This window comes from Cibotium barometz, chromosome 32 (genome assembly GCF_041138505.1).
Source record: "Cibotium barometz isolate CiBa-2024 chromosome 32, ASM4113850v1, whole genome shotgun sequence".
NCBI lineage: Eukaryota > Viridiplantae > Streptophyta > Polypodiopsida > Cyatheales > Cibotiaceae > Cibotium > Cibotium barometz.
The window spans coordinates 34,580,798-34,608,629 of record NC_141077.1 but is presented as its reverse complement, the minus strand read 5'-3'; the positions used below and the strand labels follow the sequence as shown (position 1 = coordinate 34,608,629).

The window sequence follows — 27,832 nt, the reverse complement described above, 5'->3', positions numbered from 1 at the left end:
CAGTCTTGTACATATTTGCTCCCTTGCTTATGAGACTTGTAGTGTCTCTTTCTTGGGACTAATTTGCTTCAGTATATTCAGCATAGTTTGCTCCATATCTCTCTCTCTCTTGCACTCTCTGTTCAGCACATTCTAGTGCCCCTTTGCTTTCGCTCTGTGCACTCTTTCATCCAGCAAGTGTACTTGCAGGTACAGTTGGCAGCAAGTTCAGGGCAGCGAGGCATGTCATCTTCTTGGTGTAGAGAGAGAGCCCAGCAATGATGCACTTCCTTTCCACTGGGAGAGGGGGGAGAAGCACTCGTGGGGTAGGTTGGTGAAGGGGGCTGGAAGGGGTCCATTGACATGTGGCAATGCCCACCTTTAATGAAGGTGGACACCTCCTTTAGTGCCCATTGAAAAAAGAGGGTTCACATGAGGAAAAGGGTGCCCAAAGATTGGGCTGCCCATCCATGGGTCCCTTGGGCCCCAGTCACTAGCCAATGGCCATTTGCCCAATTTTAATGAATGTGAACAGCGAAGGTTATAAAACCTTTAGAAAAATAAACAAGGGTTTAAATGGATACTTTCCACCTGTTCACATGCCACAAACCATGTCAAAATACAGGGCACTCGCACTGTTCACAAGTGGGCATCCCCTGCCTGTGAACTGGACACGTCATAGCAAGCAGTCACACGAAAACAAGTCATGCGAAGACAATTTCAAGCAAGTAGAAATGCGTGCATATGCATTATGCAATGGATATATCTCCCGTTCCTAGAACCTATAAATAGCAAGACTTCCTGAGCACCGAATTGGCTCAGTGGGAAGCCTAAACTGGGATCCCTCAGTGGGTTCCACGTCCTGGCCAAACTATGGGTGACACGAGGCCTGGCCACCTGTACGTGACACAAGTCCTCGCCTCAATATAGGCCACACAAAGCTCCCTAGCCTCCCGTACCTTGGCACGAAATAAGGGGAAGACCACTTGGGTGGACAAATCGTGACAGTAGGAGCTAATGATGGATCAAGGAGCTGTTAGCGGTGCCCAGGACACAGCGATAACACCGACACTATAGGCTTCAAGGATTTGGGTCTCATCCCAAGATCCATCTTCGTGCTGGGAGAACATAGAGATGGTGCCATCAGAGGATCTGCAGGCAAAGGGAGACCCTAATTCGAAAGGGGCAAAACACAGGGAGTTCCCAGAGGCCTCGTGCTCAGCAAAGAAGAAGGCCTGGGACCAAACACTGTTTGGACGCTCTTTCCAAAGGATGACTTTGCGGTCGTAGAAACAGGAGGCGAAGATGGTTCCAAACTTGGGGTGCGCTCAAGAAACCTGCCAAACGCACAATGACGTGAAGAAGAAGCTGCCACTTCCCCTCATGCTCCAGCGGGGGAGTCAGAGGAGCTGCCACGTGGCAGTGGAGAACAGCGTGGGTAATAGAAGTATAGATTAACAGCACCAAAGCAACTTTCTGATCATAATAGGCCTAAACCATAGATTGAGAAAAGCAAGGCCATGAGTTTAAATCATGGATTAAGCCTTACCACTGAAAAGCAATGATCCTAAATCACCTAATAAGCAAATCCATAAGCCCTAAACCATGGATTAAATAACCAGAAGCCTAAGCCAGGAATTAAGCAGCCAAGACATGACAGCATCAAGCCATGAGAAATCACTTTCTTAAGCATTCTCACTGCCTTCAGCCATAGAAAGGGGGGATCTCTCATAAACGATGGATTAAGCATTGAGCTTAGACCACATAAATGAGATTAAGCGTTGAGCTTAGACCACAGATGGGCGCACAGGGAGCTGCCACGTGGCTGAGCGAGCGGCGGGAGTTCCCCCAAATTAGTGCAAATAATAGTATAGGACTAAATTCCCTGCATCTCTCTTTGGTTGCTCAGCGAAAGAAACACACAGAGATGTAAGGAAATTGAATGATTGGGGATTTGGGGCAAGGGAGATGTAATATAAGGGGATGGGGGAGAAAAAGAGGAAGGGTAGAAACACAATGAGATGTAAGAAATTAGGAGAGTATGTGACTGGAAACTAGGGGAAAGGAGATTGGTGGGGAGAAGGAACAAAAGAAAAGCTAAAATTGGCCTGAAATTGGGGGTCTTGCAGGGGAAGCAAAATGGTTATCCAGGAAACGGCTGTAACAGCACGGGGGATTGGCATTTCCCACTGTTTCCCCGAGGGAAACACGTTTTGGCCTGCAGTGTTGCCGTATCAGCCATTTCCCACCAACTATGCGATGAGCAAGTGGTGACCTTGCAAGCCAATGTCAGATGAGGAGCCCTGCAGGGTCATACCACAGTTAGTAATTGGTCGTTTCTAAATTAAAACGTTCTCAACTAGAAAAATATTACAATGACTACATAGCCGGGCCTCCTGAATATATTATTGACCAAAAGGATAGAAACAGCCCCAAGAATTATTCACAGGAGGGCTGTTCAAATAAATTATCTCCTCAAACAAAAGGAATAAAACCTGTCAGGGTCTTTCCCCAATATGTCACACTGACCCTTCTGTCTTAGATCAGCTTCTAAAGCTGTGTCACTCACTAATGACACAGCATCTAGTTGGGGGCTTCATGCGCCCTTTTTTGGGGTGCCCCTTGTTATTTCTGACCTGTACCAAAAACCTACAAATTTCACTTCATGCCTGCGTATTTCCTGTACTGCTGGTAGGAGGACAGCCTAACAAAACAGCTGTCTTGTCTCCAGAGCCATAAGTAACCCATACTTGCCGCCGGCAGGCCTAACATTATCACCCAGCTTGGTACACCCAGCTTGGTATTGATGCTGCATCCTGCTTCGGAGAAAAGGTCATCCATAGCCAACAAAGAAAAATTATATCATGTTTCCCTGTCCTGCAACCTCAGCAACACGGACCTCAAAATGCTGCTGAATTGGTGTACATGGGGAGGCCCCTATTAGTATTTATTGAGACACCTCGCCATTCTTGTTTCAATCCATTGTTCTTGTAGGGACTCTCCCAATACATAAGATATTTGACCTACCTTCTTATCAAAAAGTTGGAGGTTCGATCCTGCAAACCCTACTGACCTTATTCCCATGATTTGCCTTAAAAAAACAGCCATTCAAAAAAAGTTCCAGAGTATCTTTTGTCCTGCCGTTGCAAGCTCTACCTGCACCTGAGTTCATTTCTGTGTACTTCAGTTTAAAAAATCCCTTGAAGATCCAAATAACCTTTGAGGCTTTGTGTGCATATAAAATGTAGACAAGTTCCCCAAACAGGCCTCAGGAAGTGCCCGATAAAGACAACCAGCACCGCAATTTTGATCGCTCGGAAGAAAAGGCGTTGAACATTTTACAAAACCCATCAAGCCCTTCTTCTAGAGCCCACAAATAACCAATCTCATGTTGTATAAGGGCAGGTGTGTAGCCTGTTCTGCATCCTCTCAGACACATAGGCATGCAAAAAAGACTCTATGATTGCCTCTCCGTGCTGAAGCCCATGTTTGTTGGGGTAACTCTAAGCCTGCGATAAGTTATCATTCTCAATTCTTGACAGGCTTAAAATGGGAACATATTCGGGAGATGCTGCTAATGCATGTACAACAAAAGATCAGAAGATATCTCCACAAGAACAAAGACCATTCTTGAAATGATGGATGCAGCAATCGTCTCGAAGAATGATCTCCCGCCTTTCAACTTTGGATAGGATCTTACTTGTGTTATGACAGTCATTGCACATCCTTAAGTTTTTAGTCACACGTAGGGTCACCCCTTGAGTCGTGTTGAGAAGCCCAAAAGCCAAGGCCAATTTCTCAGCATGCTCACATAATGCTGCCTCCTTCCTTACATCAGTGCTTGATTTCAAGATTAACTCAAGATTTGGCAGATGCCCTTCCTCCTTCATGCGCAAACTCATACTATTCAGCATCCCCAAAACTTCCTCATTCCCGTTGTTGCCCACCACAAACTCATGCACCCTCTTGTTGACCTCTATCAAAGCACTGGCAGGTTTTTTCTTTGCCCCTGCATGCTTCCTCAGCTCCTCTACTCTCTTCACATCATCCCATTTTCCAGCACATGCATAGATGTCAGCCAACTGAACGTACCAAGCAGCTACTTCTGAATTCATTTGAACAAGCTGCTGAAAGCATCTTAACCCTAGCTCTTCTTCCCCATAAGTTTTGCAGCCGCTAAGCAAAGATCCCCAGGTTCCTTCCGATGGAGGACACCCCATCATCATAAAGTTCTCTGCCTCATACAAATGTCCTGATCTTGCAAGGAGATCAATCATGCAAGTATAGTGTTCTATTGTTGGCACGATGCCATATATTTCTCTCATCACCTTGAAGTACTCCTGACCTTGGCATACCAAGCTGGCATGGCTGCATGCAAGAAAAAGACATGAAAATGTAACCGCATCTGGCTTCACCTCCTGCTCTTGCATGTCCTCAAAACATTGTACAGCCTTTTTACCCTGGTGATTGATGCCATATGCTTTTATCATAGAACTCCATGCCACAACATCTCGAACTGGCAGCTTGTCAAAGACTTCCTGTGCCTCTGCAAGTGAGCCACACTTGGCATACATGCTGATCAAACTGTTGCCAACAGAAGATACCCTATCAAACTCATTTTCCCTTATCTTCATGTGGATTTCTCGGCCCTTGTCTATAGCTCCTACACTGCCACAAGCTTTCAAAACGTAGGAGAGTGTTACAGCATCAGGACGGTCACCCTCAACTTGCATTTTTTCAAAAATGTTCAGCACTTCCTGACCAGGTCCATGTTCAACAAACCCAGAGATGAGTGCATTCCATGACACAGCATCCCGAACCTGCAGCTTGGCAAACACTTCCTGTGCCATTAAAAGTGAGCCACATCTAGCATACATGCCAATCAAAGTGTTGCCAATAAGCAGATCTGTCTCAAAACCCTTCAGTGCAATCTCCGTGTGTATTTCCTGGCCCTTGTTGACAGCTCCGATAATCCCACAAGCTTTTAAGACACAGGCAAAAGTGACCGAATTGGGAACAATGCCTTCTAGTTGCATCTTCTCAAGACATTTTGATGCTTCCTCACCAGGTCCATATTCAGCATATCCTGCAATTAGTGCAGTCCATAAAACAACATTTCGTACCAGCAGCTTGTCCAAGGCATTATGCGCCTCTAAAACTGAGCCATGTTTTGCATACATGCTGACCAAAGTGTTGCCCACTGGAAGCTCTCTTTCAAATCCTCTTCGTGCAATATCCATGTGTATTTCCCTGCCCTTATCAATGGCTCCTATGGCGGAACAAGCTTTCAAGCTGCATGCAAACATCACGCTGTCGGGTGAGATTCCCTCCAACTGCATGTTTTCAAAACAGTTCAATGCTTCTTGAGCAGGCCCATATTCAGCATATCCTGCAATTAGTGCTGTCCATGATGCAACATCTTGAGCAGGCACCTGGTTGAAGACTTCCTGTGCCTCCAAAAGTGAACCACATTTGGCGTACATGCTAACCAAGCTATTGAAAACAGAAGAATCTCCTTCCCTTGCTATTCGTGCAATCTCCATGTGTAATTCTCGGCCTTTATCTATGGCTCTTATGCTACTGCAAGCTTTTAAACTGCTAGCATACGTGACAGCATCTGGAAAGATGCCCTCCAGTTTCATCTCTTCAAAACATCCAAGAGCTTCCTGACCAGCTCCATATTCAACATACCCTGCAATTAATGCATTCCATGACACAACATCTCGAATTGGCAACTTATCAAAGACTTCCTGTGCCTCCGCAAGCGATCCACATTTTGAATACATGCACACCAGTGTGCTGCCAACAAAAAGACCCCTCTCAAGTCCCTTCATAGCCAACTCTGTGTGTACTTCACGACCCTTGTCTACAGCTCCAAAGCTATTGCAAGCTTTCAAGCTGCAAGCATATGTGGTCACACCAGGTGTGAAACCCTCCAACTTCATTTGCTCAAATAATCTCAGAACTTCATTGTAAGGTCCATGTTCAGTATAGCCTGCAATCAATGCAGTCCATGATGAAGCGTCTCGGATTGGCAGCTCGTCAAAGACTTCCAATGCCTCTGTAAGTGAGCCACATTTGGAATACATACCAATCAAACCACTGCCAACTGAAAGATCATTTTCGAAACCCTCCCGTGCAACCTCAAAGTGAATCTCCCGACCTTTTTCTAAGTCTTTAAGTCTTGCACAGGCTTTCAGTAGCGCTGCAAGAGTGTGAGTGATAGGATTTGCATTATCCTCTTGCATTTTTCTATATAGGTAAAACACATGCCTGGATCGTCCACATTCGATATAACCTAATATGAGAGACGTCCACGAATGCTCTTTGCGACAAGCCAGCCTGTTAAAAACAAGCTGAGCATCCGACATGCTTCCGCATTCCACAAACATGGGCACAATATAGTTCTCAACAGCTTTATGGGTTGCCAGTCCATTGCTGCATAGGTGCAGATGCACAGACTTGGCATAAGCTAGACTCTTTGTCTTCCTGCACTTTTGTAAAGTTAAAATAGAGTTTTCAATTGAAGCCAATCCAGCTTTACACTGGTCAAGTACACTAAGAACTTCTTCTGAGCTTAGCATGCTCTGACTGCCACTGCCATTTTGCAATTGTGCTTCGAATGCATCCATTTCCACTGAATATTCCAAAATGGGCTTGCACAAGAGGCCAGACCAAATTGGTTCCTTCTCCAAGCAAGGGTCTTCTCGACATGACGATGTAGGCTCTTGAATTGCATGCCCACCATCAGATCCTTGGACCCCATTACATCCATGAGTGTCCCCCTCCTCAGCCCCATTGTTCTCGAACAACAGATCTTTGCTCCAGTCGTGGGGGTATACATCTATGGACATTAATGCCTTTGAATTTAAATGGTCAAACCCTGCTATCTCTGAATTCTTTTGTAAACCAGGTACCTCTGCATTCCTATGTAAATTAGAAACTAACCTATCAAAATTGAGTTGGAAAGGGTGTTCTGTGAATGTCTCTACATCCATGGCTGTGCAGAACATGTCATCCACGATAGGTGTGTTGTTCAATCCGGCATCCAGCCACTTACAAGGATTGTTGAAATGCTCCTGCCATGGGCGAAAACTTGGCTCCATGTCTGCGAGCAGAAACACATGCATACTACTGTAACAGAAAATTAAGTGTGCACAGCTAGCAAGCAGAAAAACTTCAATGTGATGGCATATAGCAGAAAATGCTAACGTCATAAATACCTAATCCATAATTCTAGAATGACTAAAAACCATTAACCCTCAACACAAGGTTGCATGGACAAATTAATTACAATTCAAAATTTGGTATGTCCAGCAAAGATACCCTAATTTCAAGTATAGGAAAAACCTAGTTTCAGAAAACCATGTGACGAGGACATCACCAACACCAGCTTGAGAGATAAGAGACTCGCCTCTTTGTGAGGATTTTGCAGCAAGGGTGAGCTCTGCAAGGGAGTTCTGCGATGGGGTACGGAGAAAAGCCATGGCGAGTCTGCATCCGGGATGCCTGATGAGGGAAGAAGGCAGCAGGTGCACAATCCATCCTGGTGACCTTCTGGCTATGGTGGTGTTCTGTCCCTTGGCGCCTCTGTAAGAACCTCCCGCTGCTGTCTCGCATAGCTGCTGCATCCCTAGGGAGTGCACCCTGCACAGATAACGTCCTGTGTTAGTGGCATCTCTCTTTCCTGGTTTGCTCCTGAGTGATGATGACAAGTAAAAACGAATTTAGTAGTTCTTAACCATATTTTGTGTACTCTTTTTTCCCGAGGAGTTTATTACCCATTAGAGAAGGAAGGTTTTGGGGGTGGGATCGTTTGCTACCATTGCGTGTGGGGTGTGTGTGTGTGGGTGTGGGTGTGGTGTGGGTGTGGGCGGGGGCGGTGGCGGTTGTGGTGGTGTCTATTCAAACTCACCACCACCACCATTGCATATTGGTGAGTTGTGTGTGGTGGTGGTGGTGGTGGTGGTTAGCCCCACTGTGCGAACTCACGTCGCATAGTTCGAACTCCTTACCACTAGGCTCTCCCCCCGGGCCCCACCCTCACATATTTTGTGTACCTTTTGTGTTGGAATCTTTTCAATACATTCTAATATCAGTAGTACATATGTTGTGAAATTAACTCTGAGAAGCAATAAGAGATGGCTCGTGGAATAGATCTAACTTGTATCCATAGCACCAAACCAACACACACATATATACACAGACACAACATGGAGAGTAGTAGTCAATCCACCAATTATGATCCATAGGCTAGATAATACCTAATTTTGAGGCTAGATAACCTTGCTCCCAACCTGTGGATTTATAATTGGTCATAACCTTAACCATATTTTGTGTGCTTTATTTCCCCGTGGACGAGGGTTCGTTTGTTTATTACCCATTAGAGAAGGAGGGTGTATGTGTGTGGGTGGTGGTGGTGAGTCGATAACACAACATGGAGAGTAATTGTCAACCCATCAATTGATCCATAAGCTCAGTAATACCTAATTTTGAGGCTAGACAACCTTGCCCCCAACCTGTGGGTTTATATTGATCATAACCTACCTAAGAGCTAATAAACCCCCACATTGATGGCTTATCAGTTATTTATGTGCTCATTCCTCGGGCTTAAACTAGCTCTCTAATAGTCATCCCTAGATCTTTAGAATGATTAGGTGAACCATAAAATCACTCACAAGTAGGGAATGCAAAAATTCATTCGACTTGAAAACCAATGGAAACTCACGATCATGAGTATCTCGAGTTTTTACACTTAAAAAAGTTGTTCCAAAAGTAATTAAAATCATATCCAACATGTCCAACTAATCACTTGTGAAGCACATAAGATAACCTCAAAAGAAGAAAACTCAAAATTTCAGTTGACATGAAACTATTACGGGACCTTTTGCACTTCTTGAAGAAATAATTAAAAACTTACAAATACATCAAAGATTAAAACATAGACTTGAATCAAATTGATATGATAGAGTAAAGCATAGCATAAAACAAGAGAAATAGAACAACATTACCATCAAGACACTATTGGGTGCAATCTCCCCCCTCATGCATGTAGCTCCACTTCCACAACCTGAGTATTTTGAGAATTGTATTCAATAAATAGCCCAAGGAGCTATTAATAGTTGTGCATACAAAATTTGGCTTGCTTTTTGACTTTTACAAGAATAGCTCAAACACTAGAGCTTTTTCACACACTAAGTGTAAATAATCAAAACTCTTCTAATATATATGCTAGGAATATAGCAATGCCACACACAAACGTGCATAAATAATATGTGCAAATATTTGGCATGTGGCCAACAAAATAATAATGTTCCAAGATGATATAGACAAGATCCTTCATATGTGACACGCGCACTGCTCATCACCTATCTCACAAACATAAACACATTAGTTGTTTCAATTAATTACCTTTCTCTACAATTGATCCCAATATGAAACATTAATAGCCACAAACACAACACACTTAGCGCTTGTTTCACTACGATGAGAGTATCATTATATGAAACATCTAGCATGGAGTGTATTGCCACTTGTTACACTTTCAATTAACATGGCAGCATATCAATTGCATAAACCACTTGTTACACTTCGATCGTGTGCAGTTGTCTAGCATATAGTCCACTTGTTTCACTTTGACCACAATACAGTTGTCAAGCATGGCACTACTTGTTACACCTCAATAACATACATCCATCAAGCATGGTCTCAATCTATACTAATAACACTAGGTAACTAGTATTTAATGTGGGGTCACCCACGATACCAATTTACTAGGATGGCACACTAGCGTTCGAGCGTCCCCGTACAACTAAAGAGTGGACATTATGTAACATCCCTCCTACTTGGATAAGTAACTAAACTCAGTTGTGTGTTTACTTATTGCAAGCAATGGAGATCAATTGTCATATAATAATAGTGACCTCAGTTGCGTGTTTGCTTAAGGAGATCAATTGTCATATAATATATAAATTTAAGTATCTTCTCTAATTATGACAAAAGACATTGTATCAAGGACTTCTATATGTAATAAATTCTAGTGTCCCATACCACCAAAAATTATCCCACACAAATCTAGAGATAAGTATGCATTAGAATGCTTAACACAGGATTAATCTTGTGTCCCATACCACAAGACTAATACACAGTAAAAATTTCATAAAGTATAGCTCAAGATGGAAGGGCTAGTTCCTCCAAGAAGTTCTACTTTTGATGCATAAAAACTCTCCTTGAAAATTACAAAAAGTGTTCAATAAAATTTAATATAAGAATAATCAAATGAGATAAATATGTTGCCTCAAGAGTCGAAGTAGTCATCGTGGTATTCTTCTCCTTCTTCATCATCGATCATGTTGAGTCCAAGTGAAATAAAATTTGACTTCCGTGGACAATTTGATGCGACATGTCCAATCTCATTACACCTATAACACTTCTTTGAATCATGTTTATTAGCTTTTTATTAATCATCTACCTTGGTGTCAATACCTGTGTTATGATTATTAAGAGATGTATCAAATGATTTTGGAGAGTTTTTAGGCTTCAAGAATGTTGATGTCAAGGTTTGGAGTGTCATTGGTTTCTTAGGACAACTATTTTTCTTTTCACAATTCAAAGCTAAGGAAATAGTAGAGCTAAGAGAATGCGACCGAAACATATTCACCTCTGATCAAATTGTAGGTTTCAAACCTGCTTTGATCCTTCTCGATTACTTGTATTTGTAACAAAGTTTGCCAAAACCTATCCACATAAGCTGATATATTCTCTATGTCAAGCTGTCTTATCAAGCCTTAGCTTTGTATTGCGTAGGAAATCTTTCTTGATGAGTTTCTGAAATCTCTTCCAAGATTTTGGTTTGCGCTTGCTAGTTCTAATGACGTTTCACCATAATGTTTCATTGTCCACCAAAGTGATTGGTAGCACATTTGATTTTGTCCTTCTTAGAGAATTTCTCCCCCAAAAAATAATCATCTAGTTGACTGCCTTCTTGCCATCAAAATTCTAAAAAGTAAAAGCTTTGCGGCTAATCTTCTTTTCTTTTGTAGATTGCTGAGCTCGAAGAGTAGCTTGTACGGCTCTCTGAATTTGATCACCCCCATCAGAGTCAGAAGATGTATCACTGACATGTCTATGCCTGGGATAACATGTCTTCTAGATCCATCCTCAACTTTTTCTCAACAAGAATCTGATTTTGAAGTGATTGAAGTTGCTCTTGAATGGTTGGGGGTAGAGGATTCATGAGCTGAAAGAGAGAATGTGGAAAAATAAAGGTTACAAATTTTAAATGTAAAAGTGAAAAAATTGTTGAAATAATGACAATACTTAGCTTTCACCCGCAACTTATAATAAGTTGGAAGCTCGTATGTCGAAGAGTAAGTGGGAAAAATAATAATTGTTGATGTTGAAAAATCAACTAATAACCATGGATCAGAAAATCTTCAAAAGTTTGAGAATTTTGCTCAAGAAATGCATCCGATGTAGAAATAAATCCAAGTAATAAGATGTTGAAGAAGGGCCTGTAGTATTTATAGAAGAAGCCTCAGTCAAAGTTTTTGTCCACTTGTTGAAATTTTTCTCTTTTTCTCTTTTTTTTTCTCTTTTTTTTTGTGAAGGCTATGAAGGCTTTAAGCTTGTATCAAAATAAGCTTTTTCTTAAAAGCTTATGTAGTAGGTAATCGTTGAGAGTTACAAGCTTTACAAAAAAATTTATAATATTATGAAGCTTCAAAGCTTAAACCTTTAGCTTTAAAGCTTTAAAGCCTCAAAGCTTAAACCTTAAGCTTCAAAACAATAATAAAAGAAAGTGTTTCTTCAGCCCGCGCTGTGCGGGACTGAGAAAAACAACAAGAAATCGCCGCATTGCCGCCATGAGAGAGAGAAAAAGAAAATTCCACCTTCATTCTCGCCAGGAGAGAGAGATCCGCCTACGCCTATATTTTGCTAAATCTGTTTGCTACCGTTGATGCCACGATTGCTAATTTAAAAGCAATTGGTAATTAAAATTAAGCATAGGCTTAATTCAAATGATTTTTAATTAATTGAGCATAGGCTTAATTCAAATAATTTTTTAAATTAATTGAAATGGACTCCTATGCTTATTAATTGAAGTAGAGAAGGAAAATCTTGAATCCTTGATTATAGAAATCTTATCCTGTGGCCACTATCCTGAATTCTGAAAGTAGGAGAATGTTTCTCATGCCTTGCTCCATACATCCATAAAGAAGGATCTACAAACCATATTCAATTTGACAAAACCATTTTTGTGAAACTAAGCATGGTTTCTCTTCCACAGTAGTGGTTTTGCAAGAAGGGGTGACATCAATTGCCAGCCTTTGATTCCAATATCTATCCAAGGGTCCACAAAATTCCCATGAGCCTTCCAAGCTTTTATCCAAGAGTCTTCAAGCCTTTGTCTTCTTTATCCTTTGGGTTTTTGTGAGCTTCTTGTTTTTCTTTTTCTTTTTCTTCAAGTACAAGTATCAGTAGCTCAGCTCTGATACCACTATAGGAGACCTTTTGTACTTCTTGAAGAAATAATTAAAAACTCACAAATATATCAAATATTAAAGCATAGACTTGAATCAAATTGATATGATAGAGCAAAGCATAGCATAAAATAAGAGAAATAAAACAACATCACCATCAAGACACTATTGGGTGCAATCTCCCCCCTCATGGGTGTAGCTCCACTTCCACGACCTGGGTATTTTGAGAATTGTATTCAATAAATATCCCAAGGAGCTATTAATAGTTGTGTGTACAAAATTGGGCTTGCTTTTTCACTTTTACAAAAATAGCTCAAACACTAGAGCTTGTTCAAACTAAGTGTAAATAATCAAAATTCTTCTAACATATATGCTAGGAATATAGCAATGCCATGCACAAGCGTGTATAAATAATATGTACAAATATTTGTCACGTGGCCAACAAAATAATAATGTTCCGAGATGATATAGACAAGATCCTCCATGTGCAACATGCGTACTGCTCATCACCTATCTCACAAACATAAACACATTAGTTGTTTCAATTAGTTTCCCTTCTCTACAATTAATCCCAATATGAAACATTGATAGGCATAAACACAACATACATTTACCACTTGTTTCACTATACGATGAGAGTATCATTATACACATCATTTTTCACTGAGTGTATTGCCACTTTCAATTAGCATGGCATATTAATTGCATAAACCACTTATTACACTTCGACCATGTGCAGTTGTCTAGCATAGTCCACTTGTTTCACTTTTACCACAATACAGCTGTCAAGCATGGCACTACTTATTACACCTCAACAACATACACTGGTCAAGCATGGTTTGAAGCTATACCAATAACACTAGGTAACCAGTTTTTAATGTGGGGCCACCCATGATACCAATTCACTAGGATGGCACACTAGCATCTGGGTGTCCCCGTATAGCTAAAGTGTGGACATTATATAACAGAAACACCAGGCAAAGTTCACGATACCAATTCACTAGGATGGCACACTAGCGTTCGAGTGTCCCCGTACAGCTAAAGGGTGGACATTATGTAATAGAAACCCCAGCCAAAGTTCACAATTATAAGTATCTAGAGTTTTTCACATCCAAAACAGGTGGTTTAAATGCAGTGTGAATCATATAAAGGTCTTCACAAATGATTAGATACTCCCGAAAATCAGCTCAAAGTACATAAAATTGAAAAGTTTTTTCGACATGAAAAACCAGTAGATATTCACGGCCATGAATATCTTAAGTTTCTGATACTCTAAATTGAGGTAATCACAAGCTTCCAAGGGGATTAGAGAAAGCCTACATCTGGTTATAACCATAAATTAGTAAAGTTTTTTTGACATGAATATCTCAAGATATTCACGCTCTAAAAAACCAATTTTGTTTTTCATGTCAGGAAAAGGAATCCAAAATGGTACTTTACACATTGATCACATCTTCTTTTGCATAACTGAACCATTCTAGCTAAGTTGTGCCTCAAGAATTATGATATTTTTGAGATGTGAATATCTCAAGACCATGAAAAACCAGTCTAGTCCTTCACACTAGACGCAACCCTTCAAAATTATTATAGACGCATGTAGATAAATTGAATACACTACACAACAAATAAAAAAAATAAAAAAAGAGAAAAGAAAGAAAAAAGAAGAAGAAGAAGAGATTAACCCCTACTAGCAATGCTTCACTACCTAAACTAAGTTCGTGTCAAAGAGTTTCTCTTGGTGAACCAACCCTCTAGCATTACAATTGATTGGATTGTCATTTTCACAACAATTAGTCTATACTAAGTTCGTGTCAAAGAGTTTCTCCCGATGAGCAAGCCTCGAGTGCTCCCTATGTAGTGAGACAGGTCTAAAGGTAGGTGTGTATATAACACAAGTTATAATTATTTTTGTTTGCTTTCTTTTTGCACATGTGAACTTAACTCACATAGATTTGGTGGGCTCACATTAACAGTAGTTGGGTAGATTCATGTCACATCTTTTGTATATCCTGATTCATTCTGTTAAATCATTAGGCATTGCCTTATTGGCTTTCTTTGAGCCTTTTTGTAACATTGTTTTTGCTTTTACACCACTTGGTACTGAGAGCCCTTTTATGAGAGACTTAAAGGGGTCAGCCCCTTATTGCTTGGTGCTAACCCCAAAAACAAGAAAACAAATGGGGTCAATATCTAGTGATAAGGGGCTTATGCAACGCTTGCGAGCCCTTGACCGCTTGGTACTAACCCCGATTGACAAAATGAAAGAAAAGGGGGTTAGTAACAAGCTATAAGGCACTACAAGAATACCTGGTTTGGTTGTGATGGCAAAACGACGATGGTGGCAGGGGAGCTTGACACCAAGGAAATGGCAACGCAGAGGTTAGACGACGGCCACACAAAGCAACAATGATGGTGCAAAGGGGGATGGCGATGCAGAGGGACAACGCGAAGGGCAGAGAGCTCGACACACCAAGGCAATGGGAGGGCTCTCAGGGAACTCAACGCGAATGAATGCCTCAAGGGAGATTTGGGCCATTGTAGACCCTTGTGGTGGTCTTAGCACCACGCATGTGGTATGTACTGATCATAAATGGCATAAATATAAGGTCTCACGCATGAATGACACGTCAATATGGAGGTACTCCTCCCCTATTGGCTCCTTTTAGTTAGAGAGAGATCGTGAATATGCAAGAGAGAGAGAGAGAGAGAGAGAATGAACGAATGCATGAATTACACGTCAATATGGTAGGTACTCCTCTCTTGCATGTGTTTGATTTTTTTTTTCTTGTACCATGTGGTCTTAGCACCACTCGTACACTGATCATAAGTGGCAACGCATGAATGACACGTTAGAATGGTAGGTACTCACTCCTCTCCTACATGTGTTTGATTTATTTATCATGGTACCCTATTTATTTTGCCTCCGCATTGATTGCCATCACCATTTGCCTCCTCATAGACCTCCCCTATATCATCCCCAATGCCATCGCATCAACCAGTGCATCACCATCACCAGTGGTATCCTCTGGCTTTGTGAGACTCCCGGTAGTAGCTGACAGCGGAAGCAGCCCCCTCATGCGCGGGGCAGGGTTTCTCACTCGGGGCCTCGCCCACGAATGTCCGAGCACGAGACTAGGCTGGTGGTCACTCCAAAAACCGAAATCGGGAAAATTTCCCATGCCCGGAAAGCGGGGACGATTCCACCTTTTTGAATTTTCTTAACGAATTTTTCTAACGTGATCAATTCTAAGCTATCCTTCAACTGAATAAACCAGATAGAAGGAAACTATCACTAATATAATTTGATCATTTTAGTAAATTCAACGCTTTTTTCCTGATAGAAGGAAACTATCACTAATATAATTTGATCATTTTAGTAAATTCAACGCTTTTTTCCTGATCAAGATCAGGCACAGCCGTTGATCCACTCATTTGAGAAATTTATCAGGGAATTGACTAGCTACTCGAATCCTAGCGTAATCCTAAGATTTTTCAGTTTGATTATTAAAACTCCACTGATTCCAGCCTAACCCCATCCGGCCCATGGGGTAGCCACCACCCTACCACTGGAATCGGTGGAACCGAACAAGTACTCATCCACCCATAATTGAAATGCCATTCTTAACTTTAGCTTTAGAAAACAGATACGCACACACTCCTCTTTAAAATTTTAATCTATAAAACAATCCATTGACAAACAATTTACTGGTTATACATGTCATACTTCAAAATTTCCATTGAGTCTTTGTTTCTCACAAAACAGTATCACTCTGGACTCTCCGTTGAGACCAGCGAGTCGACAACGAGATCCAATGATAGATTACAATAAACATAGGTCCATCATATAATATCTTCCTTGACATACGCATGGATGTCCTCGGCACCGCGAGCCCGTGCATCTCCTGGTCAAAACCCTCCAGGATCCTCCTTAGGTGTCCTGGCACTTCACTCAAGGATGGCTTCGTCGGCCCTCGTCCATCGTACCGGAAGCGCACCATTTTAACCATACCGAGGCTGGTCAAAAAGACCTGGGCAGGATTTGCCGCGTGAGCTATCCCTTGAACACTCCCCGCCCGCTATTGCAACCGAACTTTCCTCAGAAAATATAAATGCCAAATGCTCCCTCCAGCATTCTGGCGTAAGACAGTCCTTTAAGAAAACAGGGTTTCTATGCAAGTTTTTAGTTTTGATTTTGTTTGTATACCATGAATAAATCTTAAATCCGTATCCCAATACTTCTAGATCCCGGTCTGAATTCCAAACAGAATTCCTCAAATTCTGTTAACTTGATCCTCAGATTAAAATCAAAGTCTTAACTTAGTTTCAGATTCGGTGGGTGTTTTGAGTGCATTTTTCCTGAACTGATCACATCGTCATTGACGAAGGAATTAGGTCTTGGTCAATAATCTGAATCAGAGTTTGGGTCTGGAAAGGTTCTTCCTAAACTATCTTTCTCGAAAGGTACTATTTCAATTTCTCTTTTTCTAAATTCCGTTCGACGAATATTTGCTTACAGATTTCTAAAACATGGATTTCTTAAGAGGAATAAAATAATAATTTATCTCGATCTCCGACTTCGATAGTTTAATTGAATTTTCTCATTACCAACTTAGTGAATATGAAATGGTAGAATTTGCTCTCACATATTATCTACCTATTCATTTTTATAATTTTTATGAAAATTAACAAAAGATTAAAGAGAACCCTTATTTAATTAAAAAGATTCTATATGCATCTAATTATGCATAAAATCCAATTCTGATGAAAGTCACACTTTTATCATCATAAAAATCATTTATGATGGAAATCACTCTTTTAACATGAAAGAATTTCTTTTATGCAACCAATTCATTTACGATGAAAATCACACTTTTAATATAAAAAAATATCTTCTATGCATATGTTTATGCATAAAAATCTTTTATGATGAAAATCATACTTTTTAAATATCTTCTATGCATATGTTTATGCATAAAAATCTTTTATGATGAAAATCACACTTTTTAAAAAAACACTCTTTTATGCATAGAAATCAATAATGATAAAAGTAACACTTTTTTAAAAAAATAATCTTTTATACATACTAAAAAGATTATTCTTTTATGCATAAAATAATAATAATAATAATCAATATGCATCTTCTATGCATGAAAATGACACTTTTAGAGTATAGAATTTGATAGGAATTACTCTTTTAGCATAATAAAAGATAATACTTATTTCCAAAAAATTTTGCCATAACCTCCTTGTATGGCTGACCATTTTTCAAATTTTCCTACTTAGTTTGTCTTTAAAATTTAACTCTAATTGATTTAAAGTAATCTATACTAATCAAAATTCACTTATAAAAGAGAAAACATTATAAAAAGTTTAATTTTAACAATTATCACTTAACTAGGATAAAGAAGGGTTGATTCTAAGAAGAGAGAGGGGAAAAGCCTTTCGATTAAGGCATAGCATCCATTTATCGCTTCAAACAATCATAAACATTAGAAAAACATAAAATCAATAAAGAAAATTACAAAAATCTCTACTTACATAATTTCTTGGAGCTTTCCTTTGGCTTGATGGTTTGAGGGTTCAACTCTTGTTTGTAACAAGAGTGGCCACCAATCTTTGGAAGAGGAAAATGTCAAAAACTAGTGAATTATTAATAAATTCACAGTTCTTGGCTTGGAATTGAGGAGTAGAGTAACAGTGCATAAACACTATTGTTTTTCAACAAAGGGCGAGGCTTCTATTTATAGGAAAAATTGAGCTCCTAACCAAACAAACTGATTCTAGAATTTTCCAAATCAGTTTGGTCAATTTTTGACCATTTTTAGGTCAGTTGAGCTAACTTTTTGGAACTAGACTTGAATTAGGAGAGAGGAGAGATGAAATATCTCAATTTTTGAAGATTTAAAACTCAATTGCACATGTGAAGTAGGTGCCTCATTCATGAGGGGGGAGTCCCCCATGCAGAGGTGTCAAAAATGCATCATTACTTCTAAATATCTCCCCTTTTTAACTATTAACATTGTCCTTAGTCAACTCTTCATCTTATGTGAGTATTTACTCATTTTTGGGGATTTTTCTTTTATTTCTTCACTTATCTCCTCCCTACATTTGGATGAATCTTATTGGTCCATAGGAACCTTAATTTAAAATTTTAAAAAAATCTTCACCTCTAGGATAATGCCTCTTGAACAGATTATACTTAATTTCTAATGCACCTTCTGAAAATCTTTTTGAACTTCTGTTTCAGGGAAACTTATTTTAATAAGGAGAGTTATTTTTCCATCCAAAAATATTCAAAATCTGAATATTCTCTCTCTAGAATATTTTCTCTCTCTAGGTTAAAACAGGTAGAAATAAGATCTTTTATATTTCTGAAGAGGGAATTGATTACAGGAGAAGATACTGGACATCTTGAGAGGCTAGGGAGGAAACTTACATTCTCTCCCACTTGAAAAATGCGAGATGTCCTTATCTCGCAACAGATCGGCTTCTTTCTCCCAGGTGGCATCTTCAAAAGGATAGAACTTCCATTTGACCAATAATTCTCTCAGAATTCTGTTCCTGAGAATCTTTTCTCGAACATCAAGGATTTCTTCAGGTTGGAGTTCCATCTGCCCCTTGGGTTGAAGAAGTTAAGATTTCATCATCAAGCACATGATTCGGGCTTGGTATATACTTTTTAAGAAGGCTGACATGAAATACATTATGTACTTTAAGATGAGGAGGCAGAAGAAGCTCGTAGGCTAAGTCACCTACTTTCTTTGTAATCAGATATGGCCCACAATATCTGGGGGATAACTTCTTGTACTTCCCAAGAGATAGAGAACTTCTTTTGGGGCGTACTCCAATGAAGACCATATCTGCTTCTTTGAATTCTCTGTCTATCCTCTTCTTATCTGCATATTGCTTCTGTCGATCCTGGGTAGCTTTAATATCTTTACGAATTGCCTGCATCTATTGTTCCATGTCGTTAAGCATCTGTCTGGACATCTCGACCCTAATCAATGGGTCGGACCAAGTTAATGGAGTTAAGCAATCTTGTCCATACAAAGCTTTAAAAGGGCTCATCCCGATACTTCGGTGATAAGAAGCATTGTAGGCGAACTCGACTAGGTGCAGATAGCTTAGCCACTTCTTGGGTTCCCTGCCACCACAGCATGACCGAAGTATATCTTCAATTACTTGGTTTACCCTTTCAGTTTGACCATCGGTCTCAGGGTGATAAGCTGTGCTGAGATCCAAGAAAGTTTCCACTGCTTCAAAAAATGTAGTCCAGAACCTTGAAGTAAACTTGGGATCTCGATCACTTACTATTCTCCTGGGTAGGCCATGCAATCTGAAGATTTCTTTGAGGAACACTCTGGCCACATCCACTGCAGTAGTGTAGGTTTCTTTTACTGGGATCAGATGGGCAACTTTGGTTAGTCTGTCAACTACCACGAAAATGGAGTTGTAACCTGATTGCAGTGAAGGTAATCTAGTAATAAAATCCATACTGATACATTCCCACTTCATCTGCTGGGGGGATGTCCAATGGATGTAACTTCCCAGGCATTTTTACTCTTTCAGCTTTGACTTTATGGCATGTTAGACATTGACGTACATGATTCAGTACATCCTTTTCCAGACCAGGCCAAAAGAAGCTTTTCTTTACAGACATGTAGGTTTTGATGAAACCTGATGGGCTTCATTCAGAATTTATCCTTTGGTTTCCTCATCATTGGGAATGCATAGCCTGCGATTATAATACATAATTCCATCATCCAGGCTGTACCCTTGAACTCGGTTCAACTCCTGTGGAGTTTTGCTTTCTTGCATAATTAGGGTAGCAATAGGGCCAAAGAATCTATCCTGCATGATCTTCTCGCTTGCTTCAATAATCAAGGGATTTGATACTACAATTAATGGGGGCTGCGATATCCATATGAGTTGTATTACTCATATGACTCATAGATCTCATGTTTTGGACTCTTATATTCTAGATTCTCAGAGTCATCTAATGGTAATGTTACCGAGTACAGTTATACTAGTGCGATTGTGAGCATGTTCTAGACTCTCAAAGTCTGATGGCAATGTCATCAAGTACTCTTGTACTATTGTGATTCTAGAATAAACTATTTGGGGTGGTAATATTAGAGGTGGGTATGGCATCGGTGGCAATATAGGGTTCTAATAAATGGACACTGGATTATGTGGAGGTTGAGAAGCATTTAATATGGGCGATAGTAGGTCTAGTGGTTGCTTTGGCACCGAGAGTGTTGTAGTACCGGTGCCAAAGAAACCACTAGTAGGGCTTGTGGTTGCTTTGGCACCGAGAGAATAGGTTGTGGTACTCAGAGCATAGGTTGTGGTGCGAGGTTTTCCTAGTACCAACAATGGGTTGAATCTTGGTTTCCATGGTACTAGCAACAAGCACAATATTGTTGTTGTCTAGGCCTCATCATCAAACACTCCCTACTTGTAGCGGAAAATTACACACTAAACCATATCTCTCAGTAGAAAAATAAGAGTGGGTGTCCAGCTTGAGAAATTGGTTAGGGTTGGGTTGCCCTTATTAGGGTTGGCCTTGCACTACTCGCCTAAAGAATTAAGCATAAATCAATCAATGAGTGATAGGTCATCTGGTCCCTTGTCATGGGGTTTCACCCTCCTCTTGCTTGAGGTTATAATATAGTCATACATTTTTTCACCCTCCTCTTGCTTGAGGTTATAGTAATATATTCATACATTGTTTCACCCTCCTCTTGCTTGAGGTTATAGTAATATAGTCATACATTGTTTCATCCCCCTCTTGCTTGAGGTTATAGATTTTTGTGATTTTGGCTCCACTAGGCAAGAGTCCTATAGTAAATGTGTGTCTTAAGACCTCGTATAGCTATGGGGTTGGATTGTATGGTTTCTAATGAAACCTGTTGGCTTATGGCTTTGAGGTTACGAGGTCGCTCGGCTAGGGACATGTTATGTGAATTTCCTTGTGGATCCCTTTTTTGGTTTGAGGTAGTCCTAAACATTCATTTTTCACCCTTCCCATATTCCATGTTCCTTGTCCGAATGGAGAGAAGAACTAGAAGTTGGTTCCATGGAGTGAAGACACTTACATACTAAGCTCCTATTGAAAGTGGACTCCTACTTGCACTGTGTGTGCTTGCTATTGTGTGTTTTAATAAACACTTCTCTCTAATGGCACACCAAAAGGATATATGTTTTTCAATTATCAAAGCTATGGTTTTTGGGCTACTTGTTAGTCGTGGTTTGCTTGGGATAAACCCAACTCAGGATTGACATCAAATGTTTGAAACATTGTGGCATCTAACATGGCTTAACCACTTCCTAAGGGAGTAACAGAAAAGTATGCCAAGTGAAGATTTTAGGACATTGGTCCTGACCCAAAGCTTGAAGGCATAGAAACTACACTCATAAGGAAGACTAAAGGATTCCATACTTTTACCTATAATAGAAGAACAAGCATTCGTCCACAAAGAATTGGCATTAGGGCCAGGAGCAAGAAGTAAGACCAAGATAAAGTGTCACCATTGTGGTATGATGGAACATATAGCAAAGGATTGTTGGCATCAAATCCACATTGAAGCAACCACACGATGAAGAGAAGGACAAGACTTGCTAGGAAGGAAATCAAGACCTAGTGTTGAGGGGCAATCCTTAACATGAGATTTACACAAAAAGAGACATACTCAAAGATCAACAAACCATTATATTACTTCATGAATAAGAATGATTTCATTTCTTATGACTACATGAGAGAGATAATGGTGGTTATGATATGAAAAGGTGTAATCAAATGGGTGCCTTTGATTAAGGGGGATTCACACCATATAAATGTAAATGTAATAAGTTCAATGATATCTTTATTAACGCCTAGGCTAACCTTAACAATCTCTTTCTTAGACCTAATGTATTGAGCACATTGTGGGCATAGCATCCCAATCCATATTGCATATACCCTAAGCTAGTCTTTCTACATTACAATCATTGCAAGGTGTTTAGGGTCATGATATCTCACAATGTATGTATCATCCACATGTAATAACTCACCTCAAAGCCAAGGAGCCCCATCCACACATTTAGTCTCCTTGACTCAAATAGAAACAAAACCAGGGATAGAAAGTGCTAATAAAATAGTTAGATAAATAGTGGAATGCTTCCATTTTCATGGACCACACAAGGTTGGGGAGATTGCTTAATGTGGAATACACCTGTAGTTCTTGATGCCATATAGCCCATGGGTGAATGATGTGTCATTGATAACTTGTTCACATGGACTACCTGAGGAGAGATGCTTATTTGCAAGCTATCTCATAATGTTCAACTCAATATCTTAAGTCTGCATAATGAACACTTGTCCACGGTTCCACTCAATGGATTCACACGGTTATATAAGGAAGGTGCAAGTGAAATCCAAAAAACTTGTAAAAGAACATTATATACGAGTAGGGGAGAATGTCTCAAAAAATAAGAACAAAAAAAAAGGATTCACAACCTCCTAAACCCAAGAAAGTGAAAGCTACACAAATTGAAGACAAGGGCAAGAGGCCTGAAGAAAGCATAAACCCAGGGGAGGTAAAGGCAACACAATGCCTAAGAATTGACTCCAAGGACCCAATGCATGTGACACTTGCTACACGTGCTCAAAATAAAAATAGTTCTCATCATGACGTGGAAAAGAACAATGGAAACCTGTGATTGGAGAAATATCAGATGAAGAAACAAGGTCTAGCACCTTATCTAGTGCAATTGAAAGTTAAATCAAAGCACTAAGACTTGACCCACTACTCTAAGATGAGAATAAGAGCCTTAGCAACAAACAACACTCTCAAGGTATCATGTTTCTCTCATGTTTAAACTGGTCCAAGTGTTGATTGGGTCACTAGTTGACATTGAACAAAATCTTGTTATAACCAAAAGAGTTTCCCAAAACCAACAAGAAGAGGAGTACCGATTCTCTTTTAAAGAGGAAGAGACACTACCTACCAAAATGGACGATCCATTAAACCATAATATTTCACAAGAACCTCCAAGGTCTTCAAGCTTCTCTTCAGTAGCCAAGAAACAAAAAGCTCAGGTTTTAACCTTGAAGCCAGCAGCCAAAAAGCCTGAGGCACAAGCCCCAAATGCTGTAGTAGCTCCTAAAAAGTCTAAAGGACCAAAACCAGAGGTCCAAAAGAAAAAAACCTTAAAGAGCACATGGCCGAAATGTAACACACAATCAATTGTTCAAGGGTAAAATGACGTTGTGACTATTGAAAGTGGTCTCGATGATAGCTCCAAGGCTTCCTCCCTTGGGAGAGAATGAGAGATCTCATGCACAAATTATGCCTTTTCAAATAGAAGGCATTGACTACATAAACCCTCTGAAGAAACTCAAATAGTACCCCAACCCCATGTGAATGAACAAGCCCAAGTGCTTGTAAAAAGGAAGCTTGTAAGGAAGATGTAGCAAATGGTTCCCATGGACCACTTTCCCCACATTCAATATTGTGCTAAAGATCATAGCTAAACCTATTAATCATTATTAAGAAGCCACAAAAAGAGCCAGTTCTGGAGTGTTTGATTCTGCATTACTCGATGTAGTATGACGAGGACTTAGTGGGAGGTGAAACTTGGCCTTCCACCATGGGTCATCCTACTTATCACATTTTCTCCGATGTTATAGGTGACTTCATTTTGACCCTATTAGAGGCATTACTTCTAGGGAAGGATCAATGCACATCCCCTACAAATTAGCACCTCCAAGTGAGCGTGAATGATTGGGAACTTAAGAGCCCACACTCCTGAACTTAAGAGGAGGGGGATGAGCCATGCCACATTAATCTCTCTTCTTCTATACCCAAGATAAAAGGATAGCCAAAAGTGTCCATGAAAAATCTAGGACACTACTTCAAAAATGATGAAATTTACATTGTGTTACCTATTGTTTATAAAGGCACGACGGCCTCTGTAATCTTGGATGGTGGTGTTGGTGTCACCATCATCACTAAGGCTTGTTGGGAGCAAACCTTTGGGCTAACTTCCACCACACATTCATGGTGATGGATTCTCAAAGAAGAGGGTCATTATATACAATGATCTTGGGAAGGCCTTACATGTGAGATGTAAGATTGGTTCATGATTGGGGAACCAATCACATATACAACATTACAAGCCTCTACAACTATGCCATCAAATGCCAAACCAAAGATGGAGTGGAGACTAAAAGCCATGCCTCCGATGTCAAAACCCCAAAGCTTTAGCAGGAATGGAGAACAGTGTCACAAAAGAAAAACACTTTCTAATTTTTTTTAAAGTGCCACGTGGTGACGTAGCCTTACGTGTGTGCCACATGACAACATAGGCTCACAATGCCACATTATTACCCAAAAGAATATATTTAAAAAAAAGTTCCACATGGTAGCATAGGTTCATGTACACCACATGGCAATGTAGGCTCATGTGGCCACATCATCACCCTTTTGTTTTTGCAAAAAGATATAAAAAAAGTGACACTTGGAGATGTAGGCTCACGTGTGCCACGTGGTAACGTAGGCTCTCATGGTGCCACATCATCCTCTTAAAAAATTAAAAACTGAAAAAAAGGTGCCACATGGTGACGTAGGCTCACGTATATCACATGGCACCATAGCCTCACAGTGCTATGCCATTACCAAAAAAATGAGAAATTAAAAAAGTTAATTATTAATGTGTGTGTGTGTGTAGAGAGAGAGAGTGTGTAGAGAGAGAAGAGGGTGCAAGATGGTGCACAAGAACCTCCCCAAACAAGAGAACCGACGGGAAGAGAAAGAGGGTGCAAGATGGTGCACAAGAACCTCCCCAAAGAAGAGAACCAACGGGAAGAGAACCTAAACGGGGAGAAGAGCTAGCAACACAATCGAAGTTGAATAAAGCCCAAGGCTCAGCCTTTCCCTCCATTCCCTCCACAAGGCACAAAACATGCCACAATCATGCTAATCAAATGTGGTAGAGATGTCACATCCCATGGTTTACATTGTCTAACAAGCCACCCAGCAGTCGTAGTTTACTAACATACATGACATAGTGGGTGTCCTAGATTCTTCCACTCTCATGGACAATCCAACCTCATTCACACCCACCTTATCGACCATCCTCATTATACATCAATACTCAATTCCCTATCTCAAACCATGTGTAAGAGTTATTAAAGAAAGTAGACAAATAAGTGTTGAAAACTCAACGATGCGTTGGAGTTTTCACCAGAAGGAGCTCTTATATGACCACACCTTTTGCCCAATACGTATATACATACCTACAATATATGGGCTATGCATCTAATAGACACATCAATAGGCACTAATATCTTAAGCACCTATATTAAGCCCATCTAGGTATGTTTCTGGGTGGAGAAACCATGGCAAGTGCAAGCATGGGCCCATGATACGACCCATTGGTTGGACCTTCCTCAAATCTACAGGAACCTTTCATGGCCTCTTCTTCAGTCCCACCACCTATTGATCCACATTGCCTCTATCCCTAGTGCTCGCTAATGCCAAATCCCTTGAGCCACAAAGGCCGCTCAACTCCACTGCAACTATTGGCAAAGCCAACTACCCAAGCATCAATAATCTAATGCTTAACCCCCTAAGAAAAGGGACATCACAAGAAAATATCAAGAAAGCGGTAAAGAGAGTTGAAGAAAGCACTTGGGTTTGAGAAATCTTCAAGTTGGAGGAGTAATTTCCATTTGATGGAAGACCTTTAAATAGGTTGAGGTACACCATTAGCCCATAGTTTAGCTTAATTCTCACCTAAACATGCCCGAAATCATCTACTAGTATTCATGAAGACTTTTGTGCTCTCCACATTTCCACTTGAAATAGGCACCTTCTTCCTACAAATCTACCATGCCTGGTTAAAACCTTTTGAGGTAATGCTAACACTTTATAAGTGTGATTTCGTAGTAATCTTTCATCTCCAAAGGTGCCTACTCCTCTCCCCATTTCTAAGTACCCTTTATTTTCTAATAGAGAAAAGCAGCATAAAAGGGAGAGGCATATAAAGAGAGAGAGAGAGAGAGAGAGAGAGAGAGAGAGTTTCTATGTGGGAGAGTGCATGTGAGAAGAGAGAGAGCATGTGTGTGTGTGTGTGTGTGTGTGTGAGAGAGAGAGAGAGAGAGAGAGAGAGAATTTCTATGTATAAGAAAGTGTATGTGGAGGGAGGAGAGTGTGTATCAATACATGTGCGACAGTGTGCATGTGTGTGTGTGTGTGCGTGTGTGTGTGTGTGTGAGAGAGAGAGAGAGAGAGAGAGAGAATTTCTATGTATAAGAGAGCGTATGTGGAGGGAGGAGAGTGTGTATCAATAGATGTGCGGCAGTGTGCGTGTGTGTGTGTGAGAGAGAGAGAGAGAGAGAGAGAGAGAGAGAGAGAGAGAGATCTATGTATGTGTGTGTGTGTGTGTGTGTGTGTGTGTGTGTGTGTGTGTGTGTGAGAGAGAGAGAGAGAGAGAGAGAGAATACAAAAATATAAAGATATATGATAAATAAGTATAAAAAATATATAATAACAATATGCAAACATATAATAAGTAAGGATATCAAATAAATATATATATTAGATCTATACTAATATATTATAATATAATGTTATATATATATATATAATAACACAAGTACAAATAAGATAATTAAGGATACATATATACAATAAATATATTATAATATGGATAATAATATAATATAAATGTATAATCAATAAGTAAAAATATACAAAATGAGAAATTAAGAAATATATATATATTAATATTATATTGATACTATTGCATATAAGCACATTCACACACACATAATGTGTACACACAGTCACACGTGCATGTGGAGGGTGTGTGTGTGTGTGTGTGTGTGTGTGTGTGTGTGTGAGAGAGAGAGAGAGAGAGAGAGAGAGAGAGAGAGTTTCTACATGTGAGTGTGCGAGACGAGTGTGAGAAGAGACAGTGCATGTGCACGTATATGTGTGTGAGAGGGTTGTGTCTGTGCATGTGACAAAGATAGAGAGAATGCATGTGAGAGGGACTCACATGGATATACGTCTATGCACATAGACATATGCATACATGCGCGCACATACACACATACACACAAATACACACACGCATATTAAACACACACACGTACACACAAATACACATAGGCATATATAAACACGCACACACACACACATGCACACACACACACACGTTTGCACACACATACACATATGCATAGATGGACACACACGTACGCAATCACACTTGCGTACGCACATACATATGCGCACAAGCAAAAACTTCGTGCCATAGCAACGTGCGGGTCATTCATTTGTTTTCTTTTAATTATACACATTATGGTCTGAGGAAAGGGTTGT

At 40.1% G+C, this 27,832-nt stretch overlaps 1 protein-coding gene across 2 annotated transcripts; it reads right to left on the bottom strand.

The window, feature by feature from the left end:
* Nucleotides 1-2,349: 2,349 nt before the first annotated feature.
* LOC147620129 (pentatricopeptide repeat-containing protein CRR2, chloroplastic-like) lies at nucleotides 2,350-7,738 on the bottom strand. Of its 2 annotated transcripts, XM_086772323.1 has the most exons (3): nucleotides 7,394-7,733; nucleotides 6,928-7,087; nucleotides 2,350-6,823 (listed from the first exon to the last, which is right to left on the bottom strand). In XM_086772323.1, exon 3 carries the CDS (start codon nucleotides 6,609-6,611, stop codon nucleotides 3,576-3,578), a length of 3,036 nt encoding a protein of 1,011 aa, XP_086628449.1. In that variant the 5' UTR covers nucleotides 6,612-6,823; nucleotides 6,928-7,087; nucleotides 7,394-7,733; the 3' UTR covers nucleotides 2,350-3,575. The 2 variants fall into 2 exon arrangements, with proteins under 2 accessions (XP_086628449.1, XP_086628448.1); XM_086772322.1 differs by having other exon boundaries at nucleotides 2,350-7,087; nucleotides 7,394-7,738.
* Nucleotides 7,739-27,832: the final 20,094 nt, after the last annotated feature.

What these genes read in the sequence shown, in the direction of transcription:
- LOC147620129 (XM_086772322.1), bottom strand. Translation starts at nt 7,610, where the DNA reads ATGCAGCAGCTATGCGAGACAGCAGCGGGAGGTTCTTACAGAGGCGCC. An exon ending in TGCAAAATCCTCACAAAGAG is followed by an intron (nt 7,088 to 7,393) that starts GCGAGTCTCTTA and finishes TTCTGCTCGCAG; the next exon opens with ACATGGAGCCAAGTTTTCGC.